This window comes from Furipterus horrens, unplaced genomic scaffold (genome assembly GCF_987537825.1).
Source record: "Furipterus horrens unplaced genomic scaffold, mFurHor1.1.pri manual_scaffold_10, whole genome shotgun sequence".
NCBI classification, from domain to species: domain Eukaryota; kingdom Metazoa; phylum Chordata; class Mammalia; order Chiroptera; family Furipteridae; genus Furipterus; species Furipterus horrens.
The window spans coordinates 58575985-58602269 of record NW_028327180.1 but is presented as its reverse complement, the minus strand read 5'-3'; the positions used below and the strand labels follow the sequence as shown (position 1 = coordinate 58602269).

At 48.8% G+C, this 26285-nt stretch overlaps 1 protein-coding gene and 1 long non-coding RNA gene across 6 annotated transcripts; one reads left to right on the top strand and one right to left on the bottom strand.

Moving 5' to 3' along the window:
- Positions 1-405: 405 nt before the first annotated feature.
- ZNF692 (zinc finger protein 692) lies at positions 406-7783 on the top strand. Of its 5 annotated transcripts, none has more exons than XM_090290386.1 (12): positions 406-563; positions 684-1146; positions 1419-1450; positions 1795-2058; positions 2570-2618; positions 2705-2815; positions 3106-3327; positions 3415-3492; positions 3593-3671; positions 4859-4973; positions 7206-7253; positions 7344-7445. In XM_090290386.1, exons 2-12 carry the CDS (start codon positions 773-775, stop codon positions 7385-7387), a joined length of 1416 nt encoding a protein of 471 aa, XP_090146512.1. In that variant the 5' UTR covers positions 406-563; positions 684-772; the 3' UTR covers positions 7388-7445. The 5 variants fall into 5 exon arrangements, with proteins under 5 accessions (XP_090146512.1, XP_090146511.1, XP_090146510.1 ...); XM_090290385.1 differs by having other exon boundaries at positions 7203-7253; XM_090290384.1 differs by having other exon boundaries at positions 407-563; positions 7154-7253; positions 7344-7783.
- A 13573-nt stretch (positions 7784-21356) lies between these two features.
- LOC150000346 (uncharacterized) lies at positions 21357-22693 on the bottom strand. Its single transcript, XR_016513749.1, has 2 exons — positions 22543-22693; positions 21357-22449 (listed from the first exon to the last, which is right to left on the bottom strand). It is a non-coding gene; the product is annotated as an uncharacterized LOC150000346 (long non-coding RNA).
- Between the last annotated feature and the right edge of the window lie 3592 nt (positions 22694-26285).

The window sequence follows — 26285 nt, the reverse complement described above, 5'->3', positions numbered from 1 at the left end:
TCTAGGCAAAATTTTTGAGAACCCTTGGTGCGCAAGGGAATGCACTGTGGCTGGCAGCATCCTTGGGGTGCAAAGGGGGCTCTAGTTGGTTTTTAAGGCGGCTGGTTCTCGAGCACGCTTTTGTTAGTGTCAATGGGGGAGGCGGAATTGAAGTGGGAGTACAAAGTAGGAACTGGGGTGGCGACACTTGTGGGCATACCGCAGAGCTGGGTCAGGGCACCGTTTCCCCAGGCCTTTGGTCACCAGGCGCGCGCCACGATATCAACAGATGCCCAACTCCTGCCACTCATCGCACCGCAGCCCCCGACACAGCACAGCACGGGCAATTAATGTGGGAACCACAGCTCCCGGCAGGCGTTGAGCTGGGTGGCAATGCAGTGCGCAGGCGCGCCTCACACCCCTGTCGCAGCCTTTTCCTCCCCGGCTGGCCCAGTTCCGGAGTACACGGGGACTGGATGCTCTTAAAGGAGAAACGGCGGCCGCGGCAGTGCGCAGAAGGTGGGTTCGGTCCTCCCGCTGCTCTTCGGCCCGCGTGGCGGTGGCGCAGGCGCTGTGAGGCGCAGGTAAGGCCAGGCCGGGCGGCCTTTGCAGTGTCCAGTCTGTGTGCACTGTACGCGTTAAATGTTGCGGCCGGAGACCGGTGGGACACCCTGCAGACCCTCGGCCCGGCTACGACTGTGCAGAACGCCCCCAGCACGGACGACGCATCCTTGCAGTTGAAGTTGTTCCCCACCCAGCTCCCCGCCCGGGAGGAGTGCCCCATGGAAGACTCATGCCCCTAACCGCCGCTGCTGCCCCTCTGTGGCTGTGTCCCCTACCTCCCATCATCCGCAGCGAGTGCTATGGCAACGGTTTGGTTCTGCCCATCCCCCGTCTTAGACTGCGTGGAAAGGAGGGTGGGGGAGGGGCGGCGGTGAGCCGCGGGTCAGACCTGCCCACGCACGTCCCCTACCCTGCAGGCCCCAGGCCCATGGCTGCCTCCCCAGCCGACGCTTCCCGCAGGCGGCGAGAGAAGCGGCGGCAGCTAGACGCACGCCGCAGCAAGTGTCGCATCCGCCTGGGCGGCCATATGGAGCAGTGGTGCCTCCTCAAGGAGCGGCTGGGCTTCTCCCTGCACTCGCAGCTCGCCAAGTTCCTGCTGGACCGGTTAGGGCCTGACTGGGATCGGAGTGGGGGTGGGGCACCCAGAGTCCCCTACCCCAAGTATTGGCTCATTGCTCCTTCCTACTGGTTCATTTCTAACTTAAGCAGTATGGCCTGAGAGATTTGCGGCCTCCCAGGGTCCTGCTCAACCACTCTTGGCCCTCAGCTAATAGAAGGCCCTTATAGGGCTTGTGCCTTAAGTGTGTGAGTGTCTGAAGCTGAAGGTACTTGTTTGTCTCAGGCCCCGCCTAACCTGCCTCTGGTCTCTCTGGCAGGTACACCTCTTCAGGCTGTGTGCTCTGTGCAGGTGGGTAGGCAACAGCTGGGGGAAAGGGCTCAGTAGCCACAGAGGGAAGAGGTGCAACAGCAAGTGCTGTGACCCAGGAATGCCCTCCCTAAGGGGGTGGGATCAGAGGGAGCCCTTAGCGAGTTTGGGAAGAGGAGAGGAGTTGGGGAACCCAAGGCAGTTAGGTGGGAGCAACCTGTGCGGAAGGGAGAGTTGCTCAGGACCCTAAGGGTCAGAGCTCTGAAGAGGGGTGAATTGGCCTGGGGACCAGGGGTGTTGGGGGGCAAGGCTGTCTGCATATGGCTCTCAAAGATGAGAGTAGGGGGCAACCCAGCTTGCCCTGACTGTCACCTTCACCCCTTTAGATCCCAAGCCTTTGCCCACCAAGGGTCTGCAGTATCTGGTGCTCCTATCTCATGCTCACAGCCAAGAGTGCAGCCTGGTACCGGGGCTGCAGGGGCCTGGGGGCCAAGATGGTGGGCTTGTGTGGGAGTGCTCAGCAGGCCACACCTTCTCCTGGAGCCCTTCTTCAGGCCCCACACCTCCAGCAGAGCCCAAGCCAGCCCTCCTTCCAAGTACTTCTCAGAGAAGCTGGTGCCCAGAGGCCAGGGGTGGGCAGGAGCCTGCAGGTAGGCCAGCGAAAGAAGAGTTGTGAATAGGAAGGGAAAAGGGTTTCCATCTCTAGAGCTCAGAACCCTATTCTTAAAAATGAGCCTTTCTCGATGGAAAACTATGCTGTCAAGGGAATATATCCTCAAATATATTTTTAGATATAAAAGTACAGAATAAGATGGATGGTATGTATTTTGGTGGGAAAATAAGGGGAGAAAGTACTTTTGAATGAATGAAATCTCTCTGGGGAGGCAAGTTGGAACCAAATTGCCTATGGACAGAGGTAGGTCACTGGGGATAGTATTGGAAAGGAGACTTTTCACACTGTACCTTTTTATACTTGTAATTTTTTTTCAACCATGTGAATGTATCATCTTTAGAATAAGATACCCTTTTCCACTGTAGTCATCTGCCCCTTCCTCCTCCTCCTTCCTGTGAGTCCTCCCATGATTTCATACCTTAGAGCCCACCTGTCCTCATCCACCCAGCCCAAAGTTTCTTCCCCTTTGACCCCACCTGTGCCAACAGGTTTGGAATCTGAGCATGAGGAGAGGACTCAGGAGAAGAGGTTACTCAGGTGAGGTTGAAGGAGGGACAGACTACACCGGTGGATGATGGGGGTGAAGGATCAGAACCTCAGGCTTACCTTCTTTGCTCCTTCAGGGGAATGAGACCCTCGCCAGAGTTCTTTCTGCCCCCAGGAGATGAGGGGGATGAGGAAGAGGAGATGCTCAGTGATGCCAGCCCCTGGACCTACAGCTCTTCCTCAGACAAGCAAGTTGGGGCTGAGGGAGACACTGAGCATAGCAGGAGGGCAGGGGCAGCTGGCCAGGATTCAGAGCTTTGCAGACGTGAGGAAGGGGCTTGTTGGTGGGGCAAAAAGAACTGGAGGATTGGAATTGGGTGGAAAGGGGTGAAGTTAGGCTCTGTGGGAGAATGAAGCCTGAACGCAGCTGAGAGTAGAGGCCAGGGTAGGGTTGTTCCAAGTTTGGGATCTTTGTAATTTAGGGGTTGGGGCTGACTGAGGGCCCATAGAGATAATGTCCTGTTCTTTATTATTTCAGCTCTGAGCCAGGTGGCCCCAGACTGCCTCCTTCCCCTGTGACCCATGCACTTAAGGAGGGAGAGATAGCTGCGTCCCCTGCAGCTGCCCCCAATTCTCTGGCTGGGCCACCTTCATCAGCACCTTTAGTGAGTTCTGGAGCTTCTCTGCCTGTGGATGTCAGGGTACAGCTGGAACTCAGTTGGACCCCTCAAGTGGCCCAGCACACTGAGCCCCTGGCCAGGTAACCTGATGGCTGAGACAGAGGGCAGGGGTATCCTGGGCCACCATCCTCCCTCGAGGCCCTCTGCTCCCTCTTTGCTGCTCGTAGCCCTGGGAGTCAGGCCCAGTCTTCTCTGGCTATAGCCTGGGATGAGGACAGTGCACAGATTGGCTGCAAGCGAATTCGGTAAGACTGGGAGCAGGACTCTGGGAGGGGCTCTGAGGAGGAAGGGAGGCTGAGGAGAGCCTGTAGGAGCCTTCATACTTCTCCCTCTTCTCTCCCCCAGGAAAGCTCCCCCAAAGGAACTGCTGCCTTGTGACTTCCCTGGCTGTGGAAGGATCTTCTCCAACAGGCAGTATTTGAATGTGAGGATGTGAGGGGCACAGGTTGGGTTCTATGTGGCTTCTGGTGGAGAAGGGCAGGAGAAGCTGAGGTGAAGGAGCCTGGCGTGTGGGGAAACTGGGAGTCAGGAAGAGAAGGGTTGGGGTGGCATGCAAAACTTACCTGCAGCTAATAATCAGTAAACCAGGGTGACTGGTAGGGAAAGCAGAAAACCCAGCCTTGGACATATAGCCATTGCCCACTATTGCTTGTTTCATGGCCTCTGGGGACCCCAGGGGATGGTGGTGGCATCCTCAGATTCATGGGGTAATAGTGACTGTTGTAAGCATTTGACTTGTTGATCTTTGCAGTCTTTAGGAAGTAGGCACTGATACTATTCCCACATTGCAAATGAGGAAACTGAGGTACACAAGGTTAAGCACTGCCTGAGGCTCCTCTGCTAGTGTGTATTAATAGTAATGCTGGGGTTCCTCGAGTCTTGTCCCCATCTTCACTGCAGAAGTGTGAGGCACAGAAAGGGCAGAGCTCACCCCCACATGAAGCCAGAGCTCTCAGGGCAGGCCTAAGGTCTGAGGAGGGCCCACAGGGGCTGGTGAGTCCTGGGTCACAGGCAGACCAGGAGGAAGTAGAGGGAGATAATCCCCAGCTGACAGCAAAACCCAGCAGGGCTGATCAGATACACCTGAGCTGTTCAAGGATGAGCTTAAGCAGCTCCAGCAGCAATTTAACTATGGAATGTGGGATTTTGGAGGGTTAGGCAAGGTGTGAACCTGGGTCACAGAAGAGAAGTATATCCCAGAAGTACTCGGAGGAGAGTCAAGGCTGAAAAACACACTACCCTTAAGAGTATTCCAGGTCTAGAGTACATGTGCATGTCCAGAGCAGATGTTCATGAAAATCATGTAATATATACCTGTGGTGATCTAGTTCTAAAAACTATGTCTTCTGGGGGATGTATAGGGAAGGGGAGAATCATGCCCACTACAATGTGCCCTATCCCCAGCAGACAGCACATTTGTAGTTAGGGGATTAGGCATTGCAGGGGAGGTTGTGACAAGGAGACAAGATCATCAAAATCAAGGGCACAATAGTATGAGAGCATCTTGTGGTTAGAAGGGGCTGGGATAGGTTGCTTGGAGCAGACAGAGGAGCCTGCCTGCTTGGTCAGCTCTGAGATCTCCCTGAGGAGAATACTCCCTTCCTTCTGTAGCATCACAAAAAGTACCAGCACATCCACCAAAAGTCCTTCTCCTGCCCAGAGCCAGCTTGTGGGAAGTCCTTCAATTTCAAGAAACACCTGAAGGAGCATGTGAAGCTGCACAGTGGTCAGTGGGGGGAATGCCCCTTCCCCTCCCCTGTGGGTCCTTCACTTCCCCTCTGGGGCCTTCACTCACACACTTCACATTGTAAGGGGCACATGCCTACCTGAGACTGTGCAGGTGCTGGGACACCTCCGTGAACAAAGCTAGCAGCCCTTACCTCATAAGATGGCCACTTTCATGTTGAGCCTGGCAGAGATTGATAGCAGGAAGCAAGGAGAACATGGGGGAGGAGTTGATCTTATAAAAAGGGAGCTGCTTTGAGCAGACCTCAGTGAAGGGAGGAATGGAGATTTGTCCACCTTTATGGACAGTGCATGGGCAGGAACAAGGACAGATAGGTAGTGGGGGCCCAAGACTACCTCAAGGAAGGCTTGGCTTCTGGCCAGATGAGATGGGTCTCAGCTCAGGGTCCTGCACAGCGAAGGGACACAGCTGGCATTAAAAGAGTTGTGGCTGCCATGTGGAGAACGGGTCTGCAGAAGTGTGCAGTGCGCAGTGATGGTGGTCTAGAGGCTGCTGAGATTGTGGCAGTGGGGCCAGAAGGGGTCAGGGGTGACTTGGAGAACTCCAGTCTGAGCAACTGGACAGAAGGTTATGTGGTTTCTTGAGATGGAGACATGACCCTCAGGAAAGGGGATGTTTTATTTGGGTGTGCTAATTAGGTATTCCAGAAGATGTGAATCAAGTTCAGGGGAGATGAGGGAAAAAATATGTTTGTCATGAGCACATGGATGGTATTTGGAGCTGTGGGTTGCATGCCTTTAATGGAAGGAGTGAGCCTAGGTGAAGAGGTTTGAGTGGGCAGGTAGGAAAGGCAGCTGCAGAGGGGCCAGCAAGGCAGGTGAGGAAACTGGTATCTAAGGACCCAAGTGGATGGAGTGCTGGGGATGGGGGAAGGAGACGGGAGTTGTGCCTGTGCCACAGGGCTGAGGAAGAGGAAGAGGACGTCCAGCAAACATGGTGGTGGGAAGCCATTGTTGACTAGATGGTGCATGACAAGGGAGATGACAGTCAGAATGGAGTGGGCTCCACGCAGGAAGGCACTAAAGAAGTGGAGACTGAGTATGGACAACTCTGGGTTTTGCTGGGAAAACGAACAGAGAATTAGGGCCTTAGTTAAGGTGGCTGCCAACTTGGGGCACAGAGATGGGACTGATCCCTGAGAAAGGAAAGTCTTGCTGACTTGGGTGGGGTGGGCAACCTGAGGGAAGTGAGGGGTGTCTCAGGCACAGTTGGAGGGCAGCTGCAGAGAAGCAGGTGGTCATTGCATATGCAGTGGCTTTGGGGGCAGGATATGAGCATCCTCTATGGGCTTTACTCTCGGTGACTTTCAAAAATGAGCTCAGTACTGAATGAGGTGAACACAGCCTGGACTCCAGAGAGGGGACCCTGAGCTGACTGGGGAAATGCAGAGGCATGCATGGGCCCTTGAGACTTCTGGTGGGTGAGAGGGGAGGCTGGGGGAGGGGTGTTTCTGCCCCTCCTGTGCAGGCCTGGGGCAAGCCAAGGGCTGTGTTTATCCTGTGTTGGTTTTAACCAGAAGGTAGAGCTAAGAGAGAGAGAGACTAGTGAGTTGATGTGAGTGTAGGAAGGGTACACAGCCACCCTAAGAAAGAGCACTGGGCAAAGTAGGGCTGGGAACAGCAGAAAGGCACTGGGCTCTGGACTGGCAGCCTGAAGTCCTGGGATCATCATAGCGGGACAAGGAAGGGTTTTGTAGCCAGTTCCCTGGCTGGAACTCACATGGTTGAAATTGTGGTGATGGGGCATGTCTTGGGAATGGTGGGTAAGAAGGGTGGGGGCCAGGTCAGTGAAGGTCAGGAAACAGGTGAGTGCTGGCCAAGTAGGAAGTGAACTGACAGCAGGAGTTGCTGGAGAAAAGGTCTGGAGCCAGTAGTGTATGGATCACAGGGGAGTGATGGGCACAAAGGTTGCCAGTGTGTGTGTCATCTGATAGCAGAGTATAGAGAGGTCTAAGGGCCACCTTCAGAAACTTGGAGGTGGCAGGGAGAGCTTGTTCCAGAAAAAAAGGGGATTGCTGGTAGCCACAAGGCACTGTAAGGGGCCAGATGGATGTGATGTGCAGGCTAAAAGGGGGCAGTGCTCCTGTGGGGGCTGGTGGGTGGGCTGAGAAGGGGCCACAACCTGGGGATGGATGCTGGGGTGTCCCCATGCCCCCACAGACACCCGGGACTACATCTGTGAATTCTGCGCCCGGTCTTTCCGCACCAGCAGCAACCTGGTCATCCACCAGCGCATCCATACTGGAGAGAAACCCCTTCAGTGAGTGTGGCACGTTGGAGGATGGGGCTGACAGGACACTCAGGCAACTGGGCTGAGGCCCCTAATTTCTCTCTGCTGACCCTGGCTCAGGTGTGAAATCTGCGGGTTCACCTGCCGCCAGAAGGCCTCCCTGAACTGGCATCGGCGCAAGCATGCAGAGACAGCAGCCACCCTGCGTTTCCCCTGCGAGGTCTGCGGCAAGCGCTTTGAGAAGCCAGACAGCGTTGCAGCTCACTGCAGCAAAAGCCACCCGGCTGCACTCCAGGCCTCGTCAGAGCAGCTTGGCCCAGGGGAGTCCCATTCCAGCATCTCTGCCCCTACATTCCTGGGGTCTGGTCATGACTGCAGGCTTCCTCAGGCTCTGACCCTGCTTCCCAAGGAGTGACCATAGGGACTGAAGAGGAGAAAGGCCAGATTCCTGGTCCCTGGGAACTAGGGTGATGGGGAGTACAGGGCAGGACTAGATTCCAGGGCAGCCAGACTATAGTAGTCTTCCTGCAGGACAAAATAAACCCAGTAATTTACATGGACACATGTGGACAGAGTATTTTCATACCTGAAGTGCAGGAATCCTGATTCCCTGGGAGGCACTCTACTACATGTGCAACACAGGTGCGGGCTCTGTTCTTCTCTGCAGGCCCCCACCTCAAGGACCCAGCTTCCCCAATTTGCTTGGGCCCTGCTGCCCTTTCCTGTGGAATGCCATAGCCACTCGTGCACTGGAACAGGGCAGGCCTTGACAGCAGAGAAAGCACTGGGTCATTCCAGAGGTATGAAGGAGCAGGTATACAGGTATGTGGCGCTGGTCTACATTGTCCTGTCTGTTGACCTGGAGAAGCAAATGTACAGGCCCAAAGAGTCTTGCCTTCCAGTGCAAAATCAAGGGGGCTGTGTATGCAACATTGCTGAGTTGCCTTGGGAAAGGCAAGACCTAGGAACTTGGAATGGGCCTCGTTCTCAGGTCGCACTCCTCAAGTCTGCAGACAGTGGCCTCAGGTTTGATAAAGGGAGCTCTTGGCATCCAGAACCCAGATATATACTTCTATTTCACTAGCCATAGCAGAAAACTGCTGGCTCAGGAAATTTCCAACCTGTCCTGTTGCCTCTATGGAGCTCTGAGCTTGATCCAGGTGTTTCACCTGGCAGTTCCAGGCTTTGCAGACCCATGTGATCTTGGCCCAGGTCCCAGGGCTAATGTCCCCCACTGGATGGAGAATATTGTCCTGACAGGCACCAGATACCATCAGGTCTGGCCCCTGGGACAGGTGAGCAGCCATGCTGAAGGCTCCCACCCACTTTCACAAAGATGGGCTATCTCTCCAAGGCAGCAGACTGGGTGATTCTGTTACACAGAGATATCCTTCAGTGAAGCAAGCTCCCCTGCCATCTCTGCTTGCAAATTTCCAATCTCAGAAACTCAAGGAGGAAGCAACAGAGAGGCTAACAGCCAAGTGGAACCATGAGGCAGGAAGGGCAGGTAGGATAAGACCGTAGCCACATCTGTGATCATTACCTGAAGAGGCAGGACACCAAAAGTACCCAGGCAGGGCCTTCGTTGGGTAGTTCAGTTGGTTAGAGCATTGTCCAGATACACCGAGGTTGCAGGTTCAATTCCTCATCAGGGCACATTCAAGAATCAATCAATGTGTAGATAAGAGGAACAACAAATCGATGTTTTCTTTCTCCCTCTCTCTAAAGTCTTCTTTTTAAGTGTCCAGGCAGGAGAAGTAGAGGACACTTAGGTTGGAAAAAGATGGGACAAAGAAAATAACCCAAGTGGAAAGAGAGCGAAGAAACACCTAGAGCACAGAGGCTGTGGGACACCTCAAACCCTAGGCTCTCCCGAGCATGTGGACCTAGGGGCTTGTCCTGATTCCTGCACCTAGTCCCCCCACCCAGAGGAACAGGACTGAGTACAGGAAAAGGGCTACAAGGAAGTAGGTATAGGAATGTGGAAGGAGGTCAGGGAAAGGGCTACTGCCTGAGATGGGTAAAGGTGACAGGCCATGCTGTCTTTGCACAGACCCCACTTTGTGGGCCCACTGCCCCTGTGACACTATTATTGGCACTTGCCTAGCACAGTCTAAGGATGCCTCTTAGAAAGCCTCCCTCAGCTGGGATGCAGGAAGTCCCTGATTTTGCAGTCCTACTTGCCCAGCAAAGACGAGGGTGATGACAGAAGTGGCACCAGCACGTGTGTGGGCCCACTGGTGCTGTGACAGCGAGCAGCTCTGGCTAAAGCACTTGCCACACTCAGCACATTGTGCTGGCCGCTGGCCCAGGTGCATCTTGCAGTGCAGCGCCAGCTTGGAGCCCATGCTGAGCTCAGCCTTGCCACACTAGGGGCACTTGTGGGGCTTGTGGCCCAAGTGGTTGCACTGGTGCACATTGTGGTTGGACATACGGTGTTTGCTGCACAACTTGGAGCGGTAGGGCTTCTCACCCGTGTGTGTGTGCCGGTGCTTGGTGAGGTCCAAGCGGTCACTGAAGCTGCGACCACACTTGGGACATGGGAAGGGCCTCTCAACGTGTGGATGAACTGATGTACCAGTAGGTCGGAGTGCTGGCCGGAAGCCCTTGCAGCACATGACACAGGTGTGCAGCTGCAAATCCTGGTGGCTGTGCCTGTGTGGAGCTCTAACTGATGCAACACCCACAGTCACTGTACATGTAGGATCTCTCCCCACTGTCAATGTGCTGGAGGTGCACCAACGTGGCACTTCCAAGAAGCCCTTGCCACACTTGGAGCATGTGAAGGGCTTCTCACCCAAATGCCTTTCCAGGTGTCTTGTTAGCATGGAGCTCTTGCGGAAGCTCTTGCCACATATGAAGCAAGGTGTATGTCTGGAGAGCGTGACTGTTGGAGTTTGAGGTCACTGGGGCTTCAGGCTGCATGGATGTGTGTGTGGCTCTGCAGCCTGGAGTCGCTGCAGAGGGCCCACTGGCCCTATGCATAGCAGTAGGGAGCACCGGCATTTCCCACAGGTGTACCCGTGCCTGGTGGAAATGCAGCACGCTTGGGTGGGTGCCCACGTTGCCTGTGCAACAGCAGAGCTGGGAGGTGTGGGAAAGGGTGGCCCCAGGCACTACAGGGACAAGAAAGGTGGTGCTGCCAATGCACAGCTTGGTGCAGGTTGAGGTGGCTGCTGTGGCAGAAGCTATGGCTGCACTCATGCAGATGGAAAGCATCTGGCCAGTGTGGGTACATGGACACATGAAGCTGGCGGGCTGCAACTGAAGCAGCGGTTGCCACCCTGTGGGGTGCTCGTACCTCAGCAGCAACGAACTGGAGGGGAAGCTAGCCATTCAAGCTTCAGTGTCCACCTCCTCAAGCTGCGGGTTATTTTCAGTTTTCTTCAAGCCTGGGAAACTGGCCTGTGGATTTCAGGGTTCCTTCTCTCCTGGGCAGGTGTTGTGACTGGTTTGGAGGTGGGCTGCAGCCAGGTTTGCCCTGTGGAGAGTAGGTCACTGTGAGCCCCACCAACTGCAGCAGCACTAACCTGGTAAACAGAAGGGTGAGCAGATTCCCAATTGCCTGTAATGCCCTCAGCAAAGTCATCCCTGATTTCATTCTCTAAGAAGAGGCAAAGCCATAGGAGTCCTCCACATGTGGGGAGGGGGATCCTTGTGCCACCAGGAAGGTCAGGGGGCACTAAGGGGGTGGGGGGAGTGCCCAGCCTGCGCTCTGGCCTTAGACCAGGGGCCTTGGCATGGAGATGTTTTCCAAAATTGGGGGGGAGGGGGAGAGGAGCAGGGAGGCCCCTGGGTCTGGGCCACAGCAATACCTTCCTCTGAGACCCAGGTTTTTGAGTCACCAATATGACCTCAGCCAGGCCTAGGCTGGAAGCATAAACACATCCAGCAGTTGTAGTCTGAATAAGCCTCAGAAGGAGCTGGGGAATATCTTCCCTTCTGACAGGCCCCTAAGTATTGCTCTGTGGCTCTGCACAGTGCCTGATAAACCATCACTCCACACCAGTTCACAGCCCAAAGTTCCCTGGCCTAGCCTTGAGAAGGCAACTCCAGACCCAGAAGAGGGGTGAAAGCAGAGCATAGAAAATACACAGCCCTTCCTTATGTGGCTCAGTGGATTGAGCACCAGCCTGCAAACCAAAGGGTCGCTGGATCAATTTGCAGTCAGCGCACATGCCTGGGTTACAGTCCAGGTCCCCAGTTAGGGGAGCGCAAGAGGCAACCATACATTGATATTTCTCTCCCTCTCCTTTTCCCTTCCCCTCTCTCTAAAAGTAAATAAAGAAAATCTTTAAAATATATATACAAAGAATATTATTAGAAGTTGATGGCATCACTCAAAGAGTGCTTTTTACATTTTCAAAGAAGGCTGGGGAAAATGAAGGAGCACCCTTTCTAATTTTCAGGGCTTCCAAGTTATTTGGAAACATTCTGCAGACTTCCCTCACTGCCCCAGATCCAGGGGTCTGAGAACTTGGAGTAACAGAGTAGCCCCTTTATGGGGACAAAAATCTGCTCTGCTATCCTTCATCTCAAATGGTATCCCCAAATCCTTCTAATATGTTGTCCCAGGCAGCTGCCTGGAAGCAGGATCAGACTTCGTGCATAGAAGCTTCTGTGCCCTCCAGGCTGCTGCGTCCTCACCTGACTGGCCTCACCAATGACTGCCTCCCTCAAGACCCCTGAATCTAAACCCAGCTCAGTCAAGTGGGACACTGGAAACTAGGTATCATCCCTATCAGTTATAGGCCATGTCACCCAACAGATCAGAGAAAAAAAGTAAAAATCAAAACTCATTTTCTTAGTAACAAATGTTAACTAATAAATACCCAGAGCTCTGGTTAAAGTACCCTGTACATAGAGTCCAACTATTCTGAATGTGAATGAGGTCACCTGAAAAAGCTTCAAAAGCCTCAAACCTGAAGGTTCTCTCCACACTGGGTTTGAGTGGCCTATGAGGGAGTTCTGTTCTGGTACCTCTGGTAGAGGATGTGCTGTGTTCTGACTCAGCTTGACAGCCTCCTGTGTTTGCCTGTCTTAGGTAAAGCTGCCACACCTGGTATGTTGTAAGGGGCAGTATAGGTGACCCACTTTACTGCTTCGTGGCACTGTATGTGGGGAAGGGATCAGAGAGGGAACAATGCCACTTGCTTGGCACTCATCCTTTTTCCAGTCACTTCACCTGCTTCCCACATGGGACTGATGCACCTCTAGCTGTTGCCCTGGTGATAGTTCCCAGAGTGGGTAGGTTTGTGTAAGTTCTAGGATTATGGGGGTCCCCAAACAAGCAGACTCTGCTGAGAGACCAGTAGTTTCTTCAGTCTCCCCGACCCCCACTGGTTTTCACAGCCATAAGAAATGAGGCTTTATTTTTGAACTGCGCAATCTAGCGTGGGGCTGGGATTGCTTCCCAGGTGTCCCTCCCTGCCACCTTGCCTCTGGTCTCTGCCACACAGCATGCTCTCTGCCCCCCCAACCCCTGCTCCTCCTACCTGTCTGGATGAATACATATTTCTTCTTAAATCCTTGGCTGTCAGACTTCCATACAGTTTGGTTTTCCAGTAGTTCTGGTTGTTTTTTGTTTTCAGGTAGTTGTAATCCTTCTTATGGTTATGTGAGGAGAAGCATGTCTACCTATACCTCTATCCTGGCCGGAAGTCTAGAGTATTTTATATCCTAGATATCTTATTCAAAGAAGATGAGTTTGAAGCAAACTACAAACTGAGACAGGAACCCCTCTGTTGACCACAGAGCACACTTTAGAGGAAGTCTCTGTTCTTCCAGAAGGAACTTTCAACTTAGGCTGCTGATTCTAGATGGTTGTCAAATCAAAGAAATGTTTGCCCTCATGTGAATAAAACCTTCCCTCAGGATTCAGTGCTTGATCTAAAATGTTAAACAGAGCAATGTTCATGCCCTGATCACTGCCTCCCAGGATATACACCCAAGAAAGGCAAGACAATCACACAAACACAGATATGTACACATAAATAGCCCATACACAAAGATATCTCCCCCCCTTTTACTGATGTGGAGTAAGAGAGACCCTGGTCAACAGTGCAGATGTGGTGCTTGAGTATAAGGTACACCTTTCAAGTCTCTTTTCTCTACCTCACCCCCATGCTGGAGCTTGCCCTGGAAGCAAAGGAAGGGTCTGTACTTGGGAGGAAATCTGAAAGAAAAAGTAAAATATTACTGTGCCAAAGAAAGAATGATTTTTAGACTGTCCTAACCACCACTTTCCTGATTGAGTTTTGATGTTGTTATACCACCAAATGTCTCTTACCCTGAATAAAAATAAGTACAAGGTAAGGTTAGAAAAGGAGAATGAAGGCAATAATCATGTGTAAATTGGGGAAAAGTCTTAAACATTCAAAACTTTAAAGTATTGTAGTACATTTCAAGCATTTAATACTTATAAATACTACACACTAAACACATAACTAATTAAAAAAACAGGTAGTAAGGAGTAAGATAAGCTAATGGAGAAAGTTAACATTCACAGATTAAAGATAAACTCTGAGTTTTAGACATCACTTTATTTTTGTTTCTTAATAGATATACAGGCATCTCGCACTGTATCTAACTGACCACACTGATCCAGAGTGTAGGGATTTGTCAAGAGACAGTACGTTTACTAACAATCAGCTGTGAGGTAGCTTAGTCCTTCTGAGTCAGCATGAAGCTTTTCTTCCCCAGTTATCTGTTCTGCCTGGCCAGCATTTCTGGGGCAGAATGAAGAGAAAAGTGATCACCTTGCAATTCCTCCACCTGGAACCCAGACTTGGGGAATCCAGGTCTGGGCTTCAGGAATTGGGGCTGGGGGCTGCCCCAGCTGTATTGTCCACTATAGTAGCCAGAAGCCACATGTGGCAACTGAGCACTTGAAAGGTCCAAACTAAGATGTGCTGTAAGGCTCAACCACATGCCTGATTTCAAAGACTTAGTATGAAAATAGAATGCAAAATATCTCACTAAAAATGTTTAAAGTTGCCCTGGCTGGTGTGGCTCAGTGGCCTGTGAACCAAAGGGTTGCCAGTTTGATTCCCAATCAGGGCACATGTCTGGGTTGTGGGCCAGGTCCCCAGTTGTGGGAACATGAGAGGAAACCATACATTGATGTTTCTCTCCCTCTCTTTCTCCCTTCCTTCCCCTCTCTCTAAAAATAAGTAAAATCTTCTTTTTTTTAAAGTTTAATGTTAATTATGTGTTGAAATGGTAATATTTGTGATACATGGGTTAAATGAAACATTTATTAAATTTCACCCATTTTTAAGAAAAATGACTGATTGCTGGCAGGGGGAGGGTATAAGGGGACTAAATGGTAATGGGGGAAAAAGTACAATAAAGGTTAAATAAAAAATAAAAATGAAGGTTACAAATGTGGCTCACATTTTATTTTTATTGGATAGTGCTTGCCCAAATGGCCTTTCCAAATCCTGGGACAATATACAAAGAGAGGCTGGCCCATCGCACAGGCCCTAAGAGGTCTGGCCAGGATAATGTCACTGACTACCTTAACCCTTATAGCCTCAGTAACTAGAGAAGAGGGTCATTCCTCTAACAGCCAAGACTCTAGGCCCTGGCCACCCCTCCAGAGGGTCCACCTCCTCTTCTGGAAAGCAGGTGTCTGTGGGTGTCTGTGCTGACATCTAGGAGACTAGGTTGTGACCCATGCAGTATCTCTCACTGCCTATCTCTCAGCTGTTAACATAACATCATCAACAAACAAGGTCTGTCCAGAAAAAGTCCAACTGTTGTTATTATAATGAGAATGGTTTGCGCAACATCGATAATAACCTGGCAGCCAAGGAGAGTGGACTGGAATGTGCATGCATGAACAATGATGATTTCACTGTACTAACTAGTCAGTGGAGGTGGTAGGTGCTGTTGAGTGAGCATGTATACTGTGTGGACATCACATTCAAAATGACTGAGGGAGTAGTGCAACAAATCTGCATCCAATTTTGCATTAAGCTTGAATACTTCTCCACGGAAACTATTTGAATGATTCAGAAGACTGCAGCTACGGGCAAGTGGTTGTTGGCAGCTTCATCGTGACAATGTGCCTGCTCATGCTTCACATCTTATGCAGTTTTTTGGCAAAACATCAAATCACCTAGGTGACTCAGCCCAGAATTGGCGCCCTGCGACTGCCGGCTTTTCCAAAAACGAAAATCACCTTTGATAGGGAAGAGATTTCATACTGTCAAGAGTCAGGAAAAAGGACCCTGGCTGCTGTGGTTCAGTGGATTAAGCACCAGCCTGCGAACCAAGTGTCGCTAGTTTGACTCTCCATCAAGGCACATGCCCTGGTTGCACGCTAGGTCTCCAGTTTAGGGGGCGCATGAGAGGCAACCACACATTGATGTTTCTCTCCCTCTCTCCCTTCACCTCTCTCTAAAATCAAATAAATAAAACCTTTAAAAAAAAGATGCAGGAAATACGACAGGGCAGCTGATGGCGATTGGGAGAACTGTGTGAGGTCCCCAGGTGCCTACTTTGAAGGGGACTGAGTTATCATTGTCCTATGTATGTTTCTTATATCTTGTATATCCCTCAATAAATGTCTCTATTTTTTATATCCCATGGCTAGATACTTTCTAGACAGACCAAAGTGACTCTAACAAGCAGAAAATTCTGAGGCATTCTAAATTAAATTACAGCAAAGAGGCAGAACTGCTAGTCTGTTAATGACTAATGACCAGCTAACAAAATATTACTCATATCCCTGTTTAGCCTGATAGAATACAGATTAACTTCCAGGTGACTGTTTCCACAGATTATCTTAGCCAGGCACCATCTAACCCCAGGAGCCCACCTGTTTACACAAGGATTTTCAGGACTGCTGCCCAAGCTCACCCACAGGAGCAGATATTTCTAATGTGGACTTTGCTGGCCTAGAACTGGCCCTGCTTCACCTTCTCCCAGCTCTTTGCCAATAAGCTACTGTAAATTCTTCAGACTACCTCCTTATTCCTCCTTTCCCTACTTGATGCCTAAAAACACTTGCAAATATGTCTTTTCTACCTAGCTATGCTGCTGGGGATTTAGACTCCATGCCCCCAAATAAGTCTTTTAGCTGGAATTTTGACTCAATAAAATCTTAACTAACAGCTTCTGGCCAAGATGGAGGCATAGGTAGACAAGCTTCACCTCCCTCCACAACCATAAGAAGGAATACAACTACCTTAAAACTAAAAACAACTGGAACTACCAGAAAATTGAGCTGCATGGAAGTCCAACAAACAAAGATATAAAGAAGAAATACCCATCCAGACAGGGAGGAAAGACAGAGCCAAGACAGAGAGCACATTGTATGGTAGCGGCAGCAAGGCCAGCAGAAAGCAGTCACACATTATAAAAGTCAGGAGGGACACCTGGGGAGCGATTCCAGCCCCAAACTAGACCATGCAACTCACGGTTCCAGTGCCAAGTAAAATAAAACCTCATTGCTTCTGACTGTGAAAACCAGTGGGGGTTGGGACGGCAGAAGACACCGCTGGTCTCTCAGCAGAGTCTGCTTGTTTAGAGGGCCCCCCACGGTCCTAGAGCATCTGTAAACTCACCCACTCTGGGAACCACAACAAGGGCAACAGCTAAAGGGGTACCAGTCCTGTATGGGAAGTGGAAGAAGTGCCTGGAAATGGGGCAAGTACTAAGCAAGCAGAATTGTTCCCTCTCTGACCCCTCCCCCACATACAGCACCATATCGTGGTAAAATGGGACACCCTACACTGATGCATACATACGGCTCTGCCCCTTACAACATAACAGGTATGTCAGCTCTACCTAAGACACAGAAACAAACATAGGAACCTGTCAAGTTGAAGAGACAGAGAAGTATGGCCCAAAAGAGGGAGCAGATCAAGGTTCCAGTGGGAGAACTAAAGGACAAGGAGATAGACAACCTAACATATGCAGAGTTCAAAGCATTGGTTATAAAGGTCGTCACAGACTTGACAGTCAAGATTAAGTACGACAAATGCATAAGAGAAAAAATGAAGGCTATGCTAAGTGAAACAAAGGAAAATCCACACAAAACCAATGGTGAAGAGAAGGAAACCAGGGTTCAAATCAAGGATTCAGAACATAAGGAAGAAATATTCAACCAGTACAGAAAGAGGAAACAAGAACTGAAAAAAATGAGGAGAGGCTTAAGAACCTTTTGGACAACTTTACACGTGCCAACATCCGAATCATAGGGGTGCCAGAAGGAGAAGAGGAAGAGCAAGAAATTGAAAATTTATCTGAAAAAATAATGAAGGAAAACTTCCCTAATTTGGTGAAGGAAACAGACATCGAAGTCCAGGAAGCACAGAGTGTCCCAAACAAGCTAGACCCAAAGAGGACCACACCAAGATATATCATAATTAAAATGCCAAACTCATAATTAAAATACCAAATCTTAAAGATAAAGAGAGAATCTTAAAAGCAGCAAGAAAAAAGAACAGTTACTGACAAAAGGGTTCCCATAAGACTATCAGCTGATTTCTCAAAAGAAACCTTGCAGACCAGAAGAGACTGGCAAGGAGTATTCAAAGTGATGAAAAGCAAGGACCTACAACCAAGATTACTCTATCCAGCAAAGCTATCATTTAGAATGCAAGGGCAGAGAAAGTGCTTCTCAGTCAAGGTAAAGTTAAAGGAGTCCATCATCACCAAGCCATTATTACATGAAATGTTAAAGTGACTTTTTAAGAAAAAGGAGGTCAAAACTATAAACAGTAAAATGACAACAAACTCACAACTATCAACAACTGAATCTAAAAAATAAAAACAAAAACAAACTAAGCAAACAACCAGAACAGGGACAGAATCATAGGTATGGGGATCATTTGGAGGGCTATCAGCTGGGAGAGGGAAGAAAGAGAAATGAGGAAATGGCACAGGGATTAAGAAGCATAATTGATAGGTACAAAATAGACAGGGGAGTGTAAAAGATAGTATAGGAAAGTGTGAAGCCAAGGAACTTACATGCATGACCCACGGACATGAACTAAGGGGGTAGGATTACTGGAGGGAAGGGGAATACTGGGAAGAGAGGAACAAAGGGGAAAAAATTGGGACACCTGTAACAGTATAATCAATGAAATATACTTTTAAAAAAATCTTAACTGACAAAAAGACTTCAGTCATGAAAGTTAAAGATTTTTGATTTAACAACTCTCATGTTTTTGTGTGTCTTCTTTTCATCCTTCCAGTAATCCTGTAAGGTGAGTACTACTGGTTACCCCCAGGTAACCTGAGATTCCTGCACCAGCTTGTCCAGTCACCCAGCTTGAGTGCAGCAAGCAAGTTCCATGATAGGAAGGGAAAAGAGCAGGCCTGGTGGACCATCTTTAGCTCTCTGCAACAGGCCCTACCCATCTGGGCCCCAGCCTGCCAGCAGGGAGTCCTGGGCAGCTCTAGAGACCACTCTGAGGGAACCCACTGGGTCTGTGCACACAGAGTTGATCCCTTGGAGCCCTGGGGAAAAGAAACAGAGTGTTGGACTTCCGGCCAAGATGGAGGCTCAGACGGACGCGCTAGGTCTCCCTCTACAACTAGAGAGGAATACAACTACTTCAAAACAAAGGATAACTAGAAATTCCAGAAAATAAAACTACACGGAAGCCCAACATATGAAGTTATAAACCAGCGGTGCCCTTTGGGCAGGTAAGAAGAGCGAAAGGGGGCGGCGCTGTTTGCGGTCGCACCTGGGGCAGCGGCGGGGAGAACATTCCCGGCTGCAGTCGAACCCCCGGCAGCTCGCGACCCCAACGCTGGGGAAAGCAGCCACCACATCGCCTTGAACAGTGAGGCCCAGGGGGGCGGGAGGACGGATCCCGGTCTCCTAGCGGAATAACTGTGTGAATCCATCTTGGACCCCCACCCCCAAAGAAAGCGCCACAGGGCTGCGAAATAGGTCGCGGACAGGCACCGGTCGCTGGATTGTGACGACAAAGCACCACAGCACAGCAAGAAAGGTTGCTGAACGGTGCCGGTCGCTGGGTCATTACAAGTACACAGGCACTGCCCCCTACAGCCGGCCCAAGAAAACAAAACGCATCTGTCAAAATGAGGCAGACGACTATAGAAATCCCGGTGGCACAGCTCACCAGGCAACAGATGGAGAACCTGACAGATGAACAGATAAGAAACCTGTCAGATGCTCAGTTCTGGGCCATTGTTATCAGGTGGCTTACAGAATTCACAAAAGATCTGGAAAAAGATGAGAAAGAAGCGAAAAACACTCATAACGAAAGGAACAAAACCACATACGAGACAGATGGTGAGGAAAAAAAATCCAGAGTTCATTTCAACAAACTGGAATATGGAGAAGGAACAAGCAGTCAACCAATGCAGAGAGAGGAAATGGGAAGCAACGATGAGAGGATCAGAAACCTCTGGGACAGCTATAAAAGGCCCAACATAAGAATCATTGGTTTGCCAGAGAGCGAGGAAGATGAACTAGAACTTGAAAAATTAAGTGAAAATATAATAAAGGAGAACTTCCCAGACTTGGGGAAGGAAATAGACTTACAGGTCCAGGAAGCACAGAGAGTTCCAAAAAAACTGGACCCAGGGAGAACCACTCCAAGACACATTATAATCAAAATGTCAAAAATTAAAGATAAAGAGAGAATCTTAAAAGCAGCAAGAGAGAAGAAAAGAATTATGTACAAAGGGGTCCCAATTAGACTATCAGCTGACTTCTCAAGGGAGACCCTGCAGGCAAGAAGGGACTGGCAAGAAATATTCAAAGTAATGAAAATCCAAAACCTACAACCACAAATACTCTATCCAGCGAAATTGTCATTCAGAATAGAAGGACAGAGAAAGTGTTTCCAGGACAAAATAAAACTGAAAGAGTTCATTAGATCCAAACCACTGTTATATGAGATGTTAAAGGGACTGGTTTAGAAAAAGGAGGATCAAGACAATGAAATCTAAAATGAAAACTGCATCACAAGAAACAACAGAAGCTAGGGAATTGAAACAAAGGCAAACTAAACAGGCAACGAGAGTGGAAAAAGAACTATAGGTATGGGGAACATATTGGGGGGAGGTCAACAGGGAGGGGGAATGGGGAGAGGGAGGGAGATGATATAGGAATTAAGGATCATGGTAGGAGGGAATGGAATAGACAGAGAGAGGTTGAGAAGAACTGTATGCACAACTAATGGATATGATCTAAAAGGGGGGGACAACTGGAGGGAGGGGGGCCACCGGGTGGAGGGGAGCAGAGGGAAGGGAAATTGGCACAAATGTAATATTATAATCAATAAAACACATTAAAAAAAAAACAGAGTGTTAGCAGAAGTGGGTCAGGGTGCAGTAGCTGAATTTGGGACAGGTGATTCTTCTGCTGATTTCTCTTTATATCTTTAACCCCCACCCCTACTCCAGCCCTAAAGACACTGTTGTGTCCAGGGCTCTGAGATACCCCTAGAGAAAAATGCTGAAATCTACATCCAGATAGAAAGAAGCAACTTATCCATTTCTCACTATCTGGGATGAGGGAGGAATCAGGTGGGTAGAAAGTCTACCTGGATCCCTGAAGCCTGCTCTGGGGCCTTTCCACTTGTAATTCCTTCCACCTGAAAAGCTCTTTTTGCCCTACATTCAGGATCTTGGTCCAATAACCCTTCCTCAGAGAAGTCCTACTGAGCACTCTCTCTCTCTCTCTCTCTCTCTCTCTCTCTCTCTCTCACACACACACACACACACACACACACACACACCCGCCCCCAGTCAGCTTTTTTTCTGAATATTCAGTGAAAGCAACAGGAAACAGTGATTCCCATCCATTCTGGAAAAGTTTCAGCACCTTTTCTAGGTGAGGATGGGGTGTGAAATCAGAGCTAGCTTCTTCCTACACCTAACAAAACCAAGGTCCTTCAAAAAAAAAGATGTCCTGGCCTGGTGGGGTAGGTCAGTTGTTGGGAGCGTCAGCCCAATAAGCCAAATTTGTGGGTTAGATCCTCAGTCAGGGCACATACAAAAAGCAACCCATGACTGGATAAATGGGTGGAACAGCAAATCGATGTTTTTCTCTCTCTTTCCCCAATATTAATTTTTTTAAGTTGCCCTGACAATGAAATAATTAAAAAAAAACAAAACACCTTAACAAAAAAACTTCAGTCGTGAAAGTTAAAGATTTTTTATTTAACAACTCTCAGATAGTCTGTCATGTTTAAGGAGCTGTTAGAAATAAGAATGATCACTCTCTCCCACATCCAGTACCCAAATCTAATTTGGATGACATTCTTTTGGAAGTTCCCCTGCACAAAGATTTTCCTATGAAATCTGGAAAGTGTGGAAAATGTATATATGCTTGCTGAGAGTGAACATACAAAGTAGGGTCATTTTTTTCTCCATGTCCCTTTGACACTTGGGCAGAACCACAGTCCACAGTGGCCAGAGCATCCAGAGCACCCTCCTGGGCCTGGCAAGAAGTTGGGCATACATAAGGCATTCACTGCTCTTTTAAATGCTGTATTAATCTGCAATGCAATTCTCTCAAACGTTGGTTTCTGGAGGAAAGAGCTTGTCTCCAGTTATCTTGCCCTCGAAAGCCCTATCAGGAACTGCAGCCTATGCAGGGGAGACAGAAAGGCACGTCCTAATTTTGGTTCTTCCATTAGCAGCTGTGCAACCTTAGGAAGGGGACTCCTGCCTGGATAAACTCAATAAAAGAAGCGCCTATAATGTTTCATATAAAAAGTGGGGAGCTCAAAATGTGTTTAAGTCTGAGAAATGCTGTTGCCCAGGCTTTAGAATTTACTCTCCACACGACAGGTAGTCTGAAGGGGGTCTGACCCTTCTACCTCCTAAGTATCCTGAACGTTCAGTAAGACCTTTCAAGTCCTACCTCCAACACCCAAAGAACGGTTCTTCGCACGGTTAGAGCAGCGCGGGCCATCCATAACACCACAACTCACCCGGGAGCGTAATACTCATTTTATGACTTGGCGCCTGGCTCTCTTCAGGAGCTGAACCGAGCTGTTCACAGGTTGAGGAACGCCCTTGGGAGCAGATCGCCTTCCGGACAGCCAGCAGCACAGCCAATCCTGGGCGCCACAGCCAGCTGTCCTCACGAGGTGCTGGGCAGACTCTTCTTCTGTGAAACTTCCGACGGAGGGCGCACTTGGCCTGGCGATGTCTCTGTCCAGGGGCCGTCCCCTGAAGGTCACCACTGGAGGACCGATGACTATGGTTGAGGAAGGGCGGAGCTGGTCTGAGCGGAGAAGTTGGGCGAGTATGGAGGACCGTTGCCTGGTGCCAACCCTTCCTTCCCTTCCCCTCTGTTCCCTCACCGGTCACCAATTACCTCTTCAGACACCGCGCGGCTCCCAGTGAGCAGGGTCGCAATACTCCCTCCCTAGCTGTGGACTGGGGTGGGACAGCGAGGGAGGGGCTGGCCGAGCACACGGCCACCAAGCTGGGGAGCAGGGAGGTGCCTCTGGTTAGGGGTCACGCTTTTTTAGTCCGACTCTTCCGGATTGGCCAGTGGCAGACCTCAGGCGGGTTGCGTCACTGGTTGCCAGGACGACAAGGAGGCTTATGAATGCTCACTGGGAGCGCCACCTGGCTCCACCTGGCCCACTGGCCAGAATCCCGGAAGTCGGCGGGGCTAACAGGGAATGGAGGGAGACTCGGGGCCCACCTGCCTCCCAGGTCGAGGTCCCATCTACCTACCAGGCTTAACCAATCCCTGCTTCTCCGTTGTCCACCCGAGAGAACACCGCGCAGTACCAAGCGCACTGCCTGCCTTGGGGCAGTTGAGTAGGTTGCACTCCCTGTTTCTCCCAGGGCTCACACGCCCCCCTGGATCCCTAACGCCTGTCCCCACCCACCCCAACCGTGCTGGCAGTAAGACTTCTCTCAGTAAGGCCGGATGAACCCTGTTACCTCCTCTAATCCTGGACACAGCTCTGCCAGCAGCGAGTTAGTGATTGAATCCTATTTTTATTCTCCGAGAATTCAAGTTTCAGTCCCACATACCAGCGATTTTCAACCTTTTTCATCTAACTACGTACATAATCACTTAAATTCTGCGAGCACCAAAAAAAAAAAAAAAAAAAAAAAAAAAAATTCTTGGCTGATCTGACAAAAAAGAAAAATAGGTATAATTTTGATTCATTCACACAGGACAGCTATGGTGTTCCCTTTTGTCAATTTTTTATTTGACAATCTAAAGGAAGTAGGTAAGTGTCCCTGACTAAGTAGGAATTGCATGTTTTAAAAATCCTTGGGCACAGCCCTGGCCAGTGTGGCTCAGTAGATTGAGCGCCAGCCTGTGAAAAGAAAAGTCACCTGTTCAATTCCTAGTTTGAGAAACGCTCACAGTAAAAACGCTGGGACACAAGACTTAAGCAGTAACGAGGTAGTTGTTTATTTACAGATCTGCAGGTCTGGGTGCAGCCAAATCAAAGGTGTGTGCTGACAAATGGAGCAGGCTGCTTTTATATTAACTCGAGTAAAACACCTCCTATTTTCCCCTCTCCCTCCTCCTCCCCTTTTCCATGCTGGATACTTCGGATTTACAATTTAAGGTGATTAGCTAAATTAACTGAGGGTGATAATTAACTAAGGGTGATTTGGTTATAGATCTGTCTCCAGCTCGCCTTTGAAATTTCCCTAACTTGTTTGCTGGACTGCCTAGCTAGTTTCCCATTTTCTTGTGTTTGGTGATGAATATCTTTACTCTTTGATCGTAGAGGCAGGCATTTGTGCTGAGCTGCAGAATGTCCCCTCCTGACTTGTAAGTGTGCTAATACTGTTAAACTGGCTTGGAGACCTCCTAATTTAAGATAACATTTGTCTTTTGCTGCTAATTATTTTCTACTTATTTGAGAGTCACCAGTTTTCTTGCCCCTTACAATTCCCCCTGTCTTTTTTGGGAAATTGACTACTCAAACATTTTTATTTGTCTTTTTAAACCTAAGGAGGATTTTTCAACTTTTTTTTTTACAGTAAGGATTTTTTTTTCTTTTTTGGCCTTTAGGAGATTATGATAAATGGCCAGCATCTGTTTAGTTAGTGCAGTCCCAATCAGTCTCTGAACTTAACCTCTGACACAGGGAATAATACAATAGCCTTAAGCTGTTAGGATGCTTGCTACCACTATGAGGGATACAAGAGCTGATGAAATTATTCCTTCTTAATTGCCAAACCAATTTTCTTACTATTCTGTTATAGGATTGTCAATGCCTGAGTTTTTCGCTAGTTTATTTGCTATGGTGGTCAGTCTCTGAAGAGCCTTAGTGATAGTTCCATCAGGAGCTATATTATTAGGGATAAAGATGCAACACTGCCCCCCAAGATTACACATAAATCTTCTTCTTCTTTTTTTTAAATATTATATCCAGTGCCAGCCTGTTCTCCCAGGCCACTCGACTGGTGGCATCTAATAGTTAAGCTATACCTTTTATAGTATGTCTAGTATAATTGATAAACCTTTGCTGGTTATAATACAGTTTATCCAATTAACATTTTTATTAATGGTTGATCACCAGAAGAGGACTCATTTAAAACTTGCCACTATTTGATTTTTAGCCTTAAATTTATCTGGAGCTTCTCTAGGGACCCTAATGACATTGATGTAGATGTGAGGATTGAATGATCCACTAGGCGTTGCTGACCTCTTTTTTGTCACTATTTTATACTTAAAATCCCTCCCATTTCCTTGGGGCCTTGAAAGAACCAAAGCCACCTGTATAACCAAGACACTAGCTACCAGCCATAGCCATGCAGAGGCACCCTGAAAGCTGTCCTCCCATTCCCCAACTGCAGGCTTTGGGGAATTTGGGGGGACCTTGTTTTGTAACAATTCCCTCTCTCAGATTTAAGACCCTTATAAAGGACAATGGCGAAGGTCTCATGCTCCTCTAGTGGGTTCAAGCTGGACATGGCCATCGTTCTATTTACCCTTGGGTCTAGAAATCCCTAATAGAGTGGGAATGAGGAGGGGAGGGTGGCCTTCCCACATGGGGAAGGATTTTGAAAAGTTCAGGTCAAGTCAGTTGGCTATCCCTGGGCAGCAGCATGCTTGGTTTCCAAGGGCTGGCAGCGCTGAACAAACTAGCATTCTTGTCGTATTTTGGGGTCAACATATTTGGCAATAGGGTTAAAAGGCATAATTAAAATTATACTCACTAGATGACAATAAGCAGGGATTAATGTTTAAAGTTCCACATTAGGAAAAAAAATTTGGCATCTTTGGCGGAAGGTGTGCAAAGCATGTCACACCTGGTTCAAAGCCCTTTTGCCCACTAAATTTAGTTTGGGCTGAGGGGAATATTTTAGCATTTTCCCCTTCTCAGATCTTTGGGCCCTTTCTGTCCAACAGATGGAATAGAAAGAGAGAAACCAATTTTAAAGTGAAGCCTACAGACTGTCCCACACTTTACCAACCCAACTACTTATTTCTGCCAAACCTTTGAGTCTCAGGAAGTGGCGGTGCAGTTGGGCTTCTTAAGTGAGTCCTATACATACAGACAATTATTCAGGTAATGATATTATAGACTTATGCCCTATGCAAACAGCAGGAAGAATATATATGTTAATTCACATAACATAACCCACAAACCAGTCTCTGAATCTGTAAGACTGTGGAGACATCTCATTACAGGGCCTTTGTTGAAATGATATTTAACAGTGGTAATTTGACAGGCTCTCTTTGCCTGTAGATTGAACACTTTTGATGATGTTACAAACCTGGTTTTAACTTTTAAATGTAAACAAACTTTTAAAGACAGTTAGCTGCACTAGTTTATAGACTACCACTGATCATTGTGATTTTCCTCAGATTATATATATATATATATATTTTTAAGATTACCCTCCTTGTCATTAAAGGGACTGCATTAAGTCCAGTTTTAATTTAACCTGTTAATTTGCATAAACACAAGAAAAGCAGCAATTGATTATATATTATCTTTAAGTTTGCTTTCCTGGAACTTACACTACAAACCTTCAGGCTGACTTTCAGTTTGCCCTTCTGGGCACAGAAGCTGAGCCACACACCTGCCATTAGGCCTTGCCTGTAAAACCATGCTTTTCATAAGTCCT

What these genes read in the sequence shown, in the direction of transcription:
- ZNF692 (XM_090290384.1), top strand. Translation starts at nt 773, where the DNA reads ATGCCCCTAACCGCCGCTGCTGCCCCTCTGTGGCTGTGTCCCCTACCT. An exon ending in GGGTGGGCAGGAGCCTGCAG is followed by an intron (nt 2,059 to 2,569) that starts GTAGGCCAGCGA and finishes CTGTGCCAACAG; the next exon opens with GTTTGGAATCTGAGCATGAG. An exon ending in TACAGCTCTTCCTCAGACAA is followed by an intron (nt 2,816 to 3,105) that starts GCAAGTTGGGGC and finishes TTATTATTTCAG; the next exon opens with CTCTGAGCCAGGTGGCCCCA.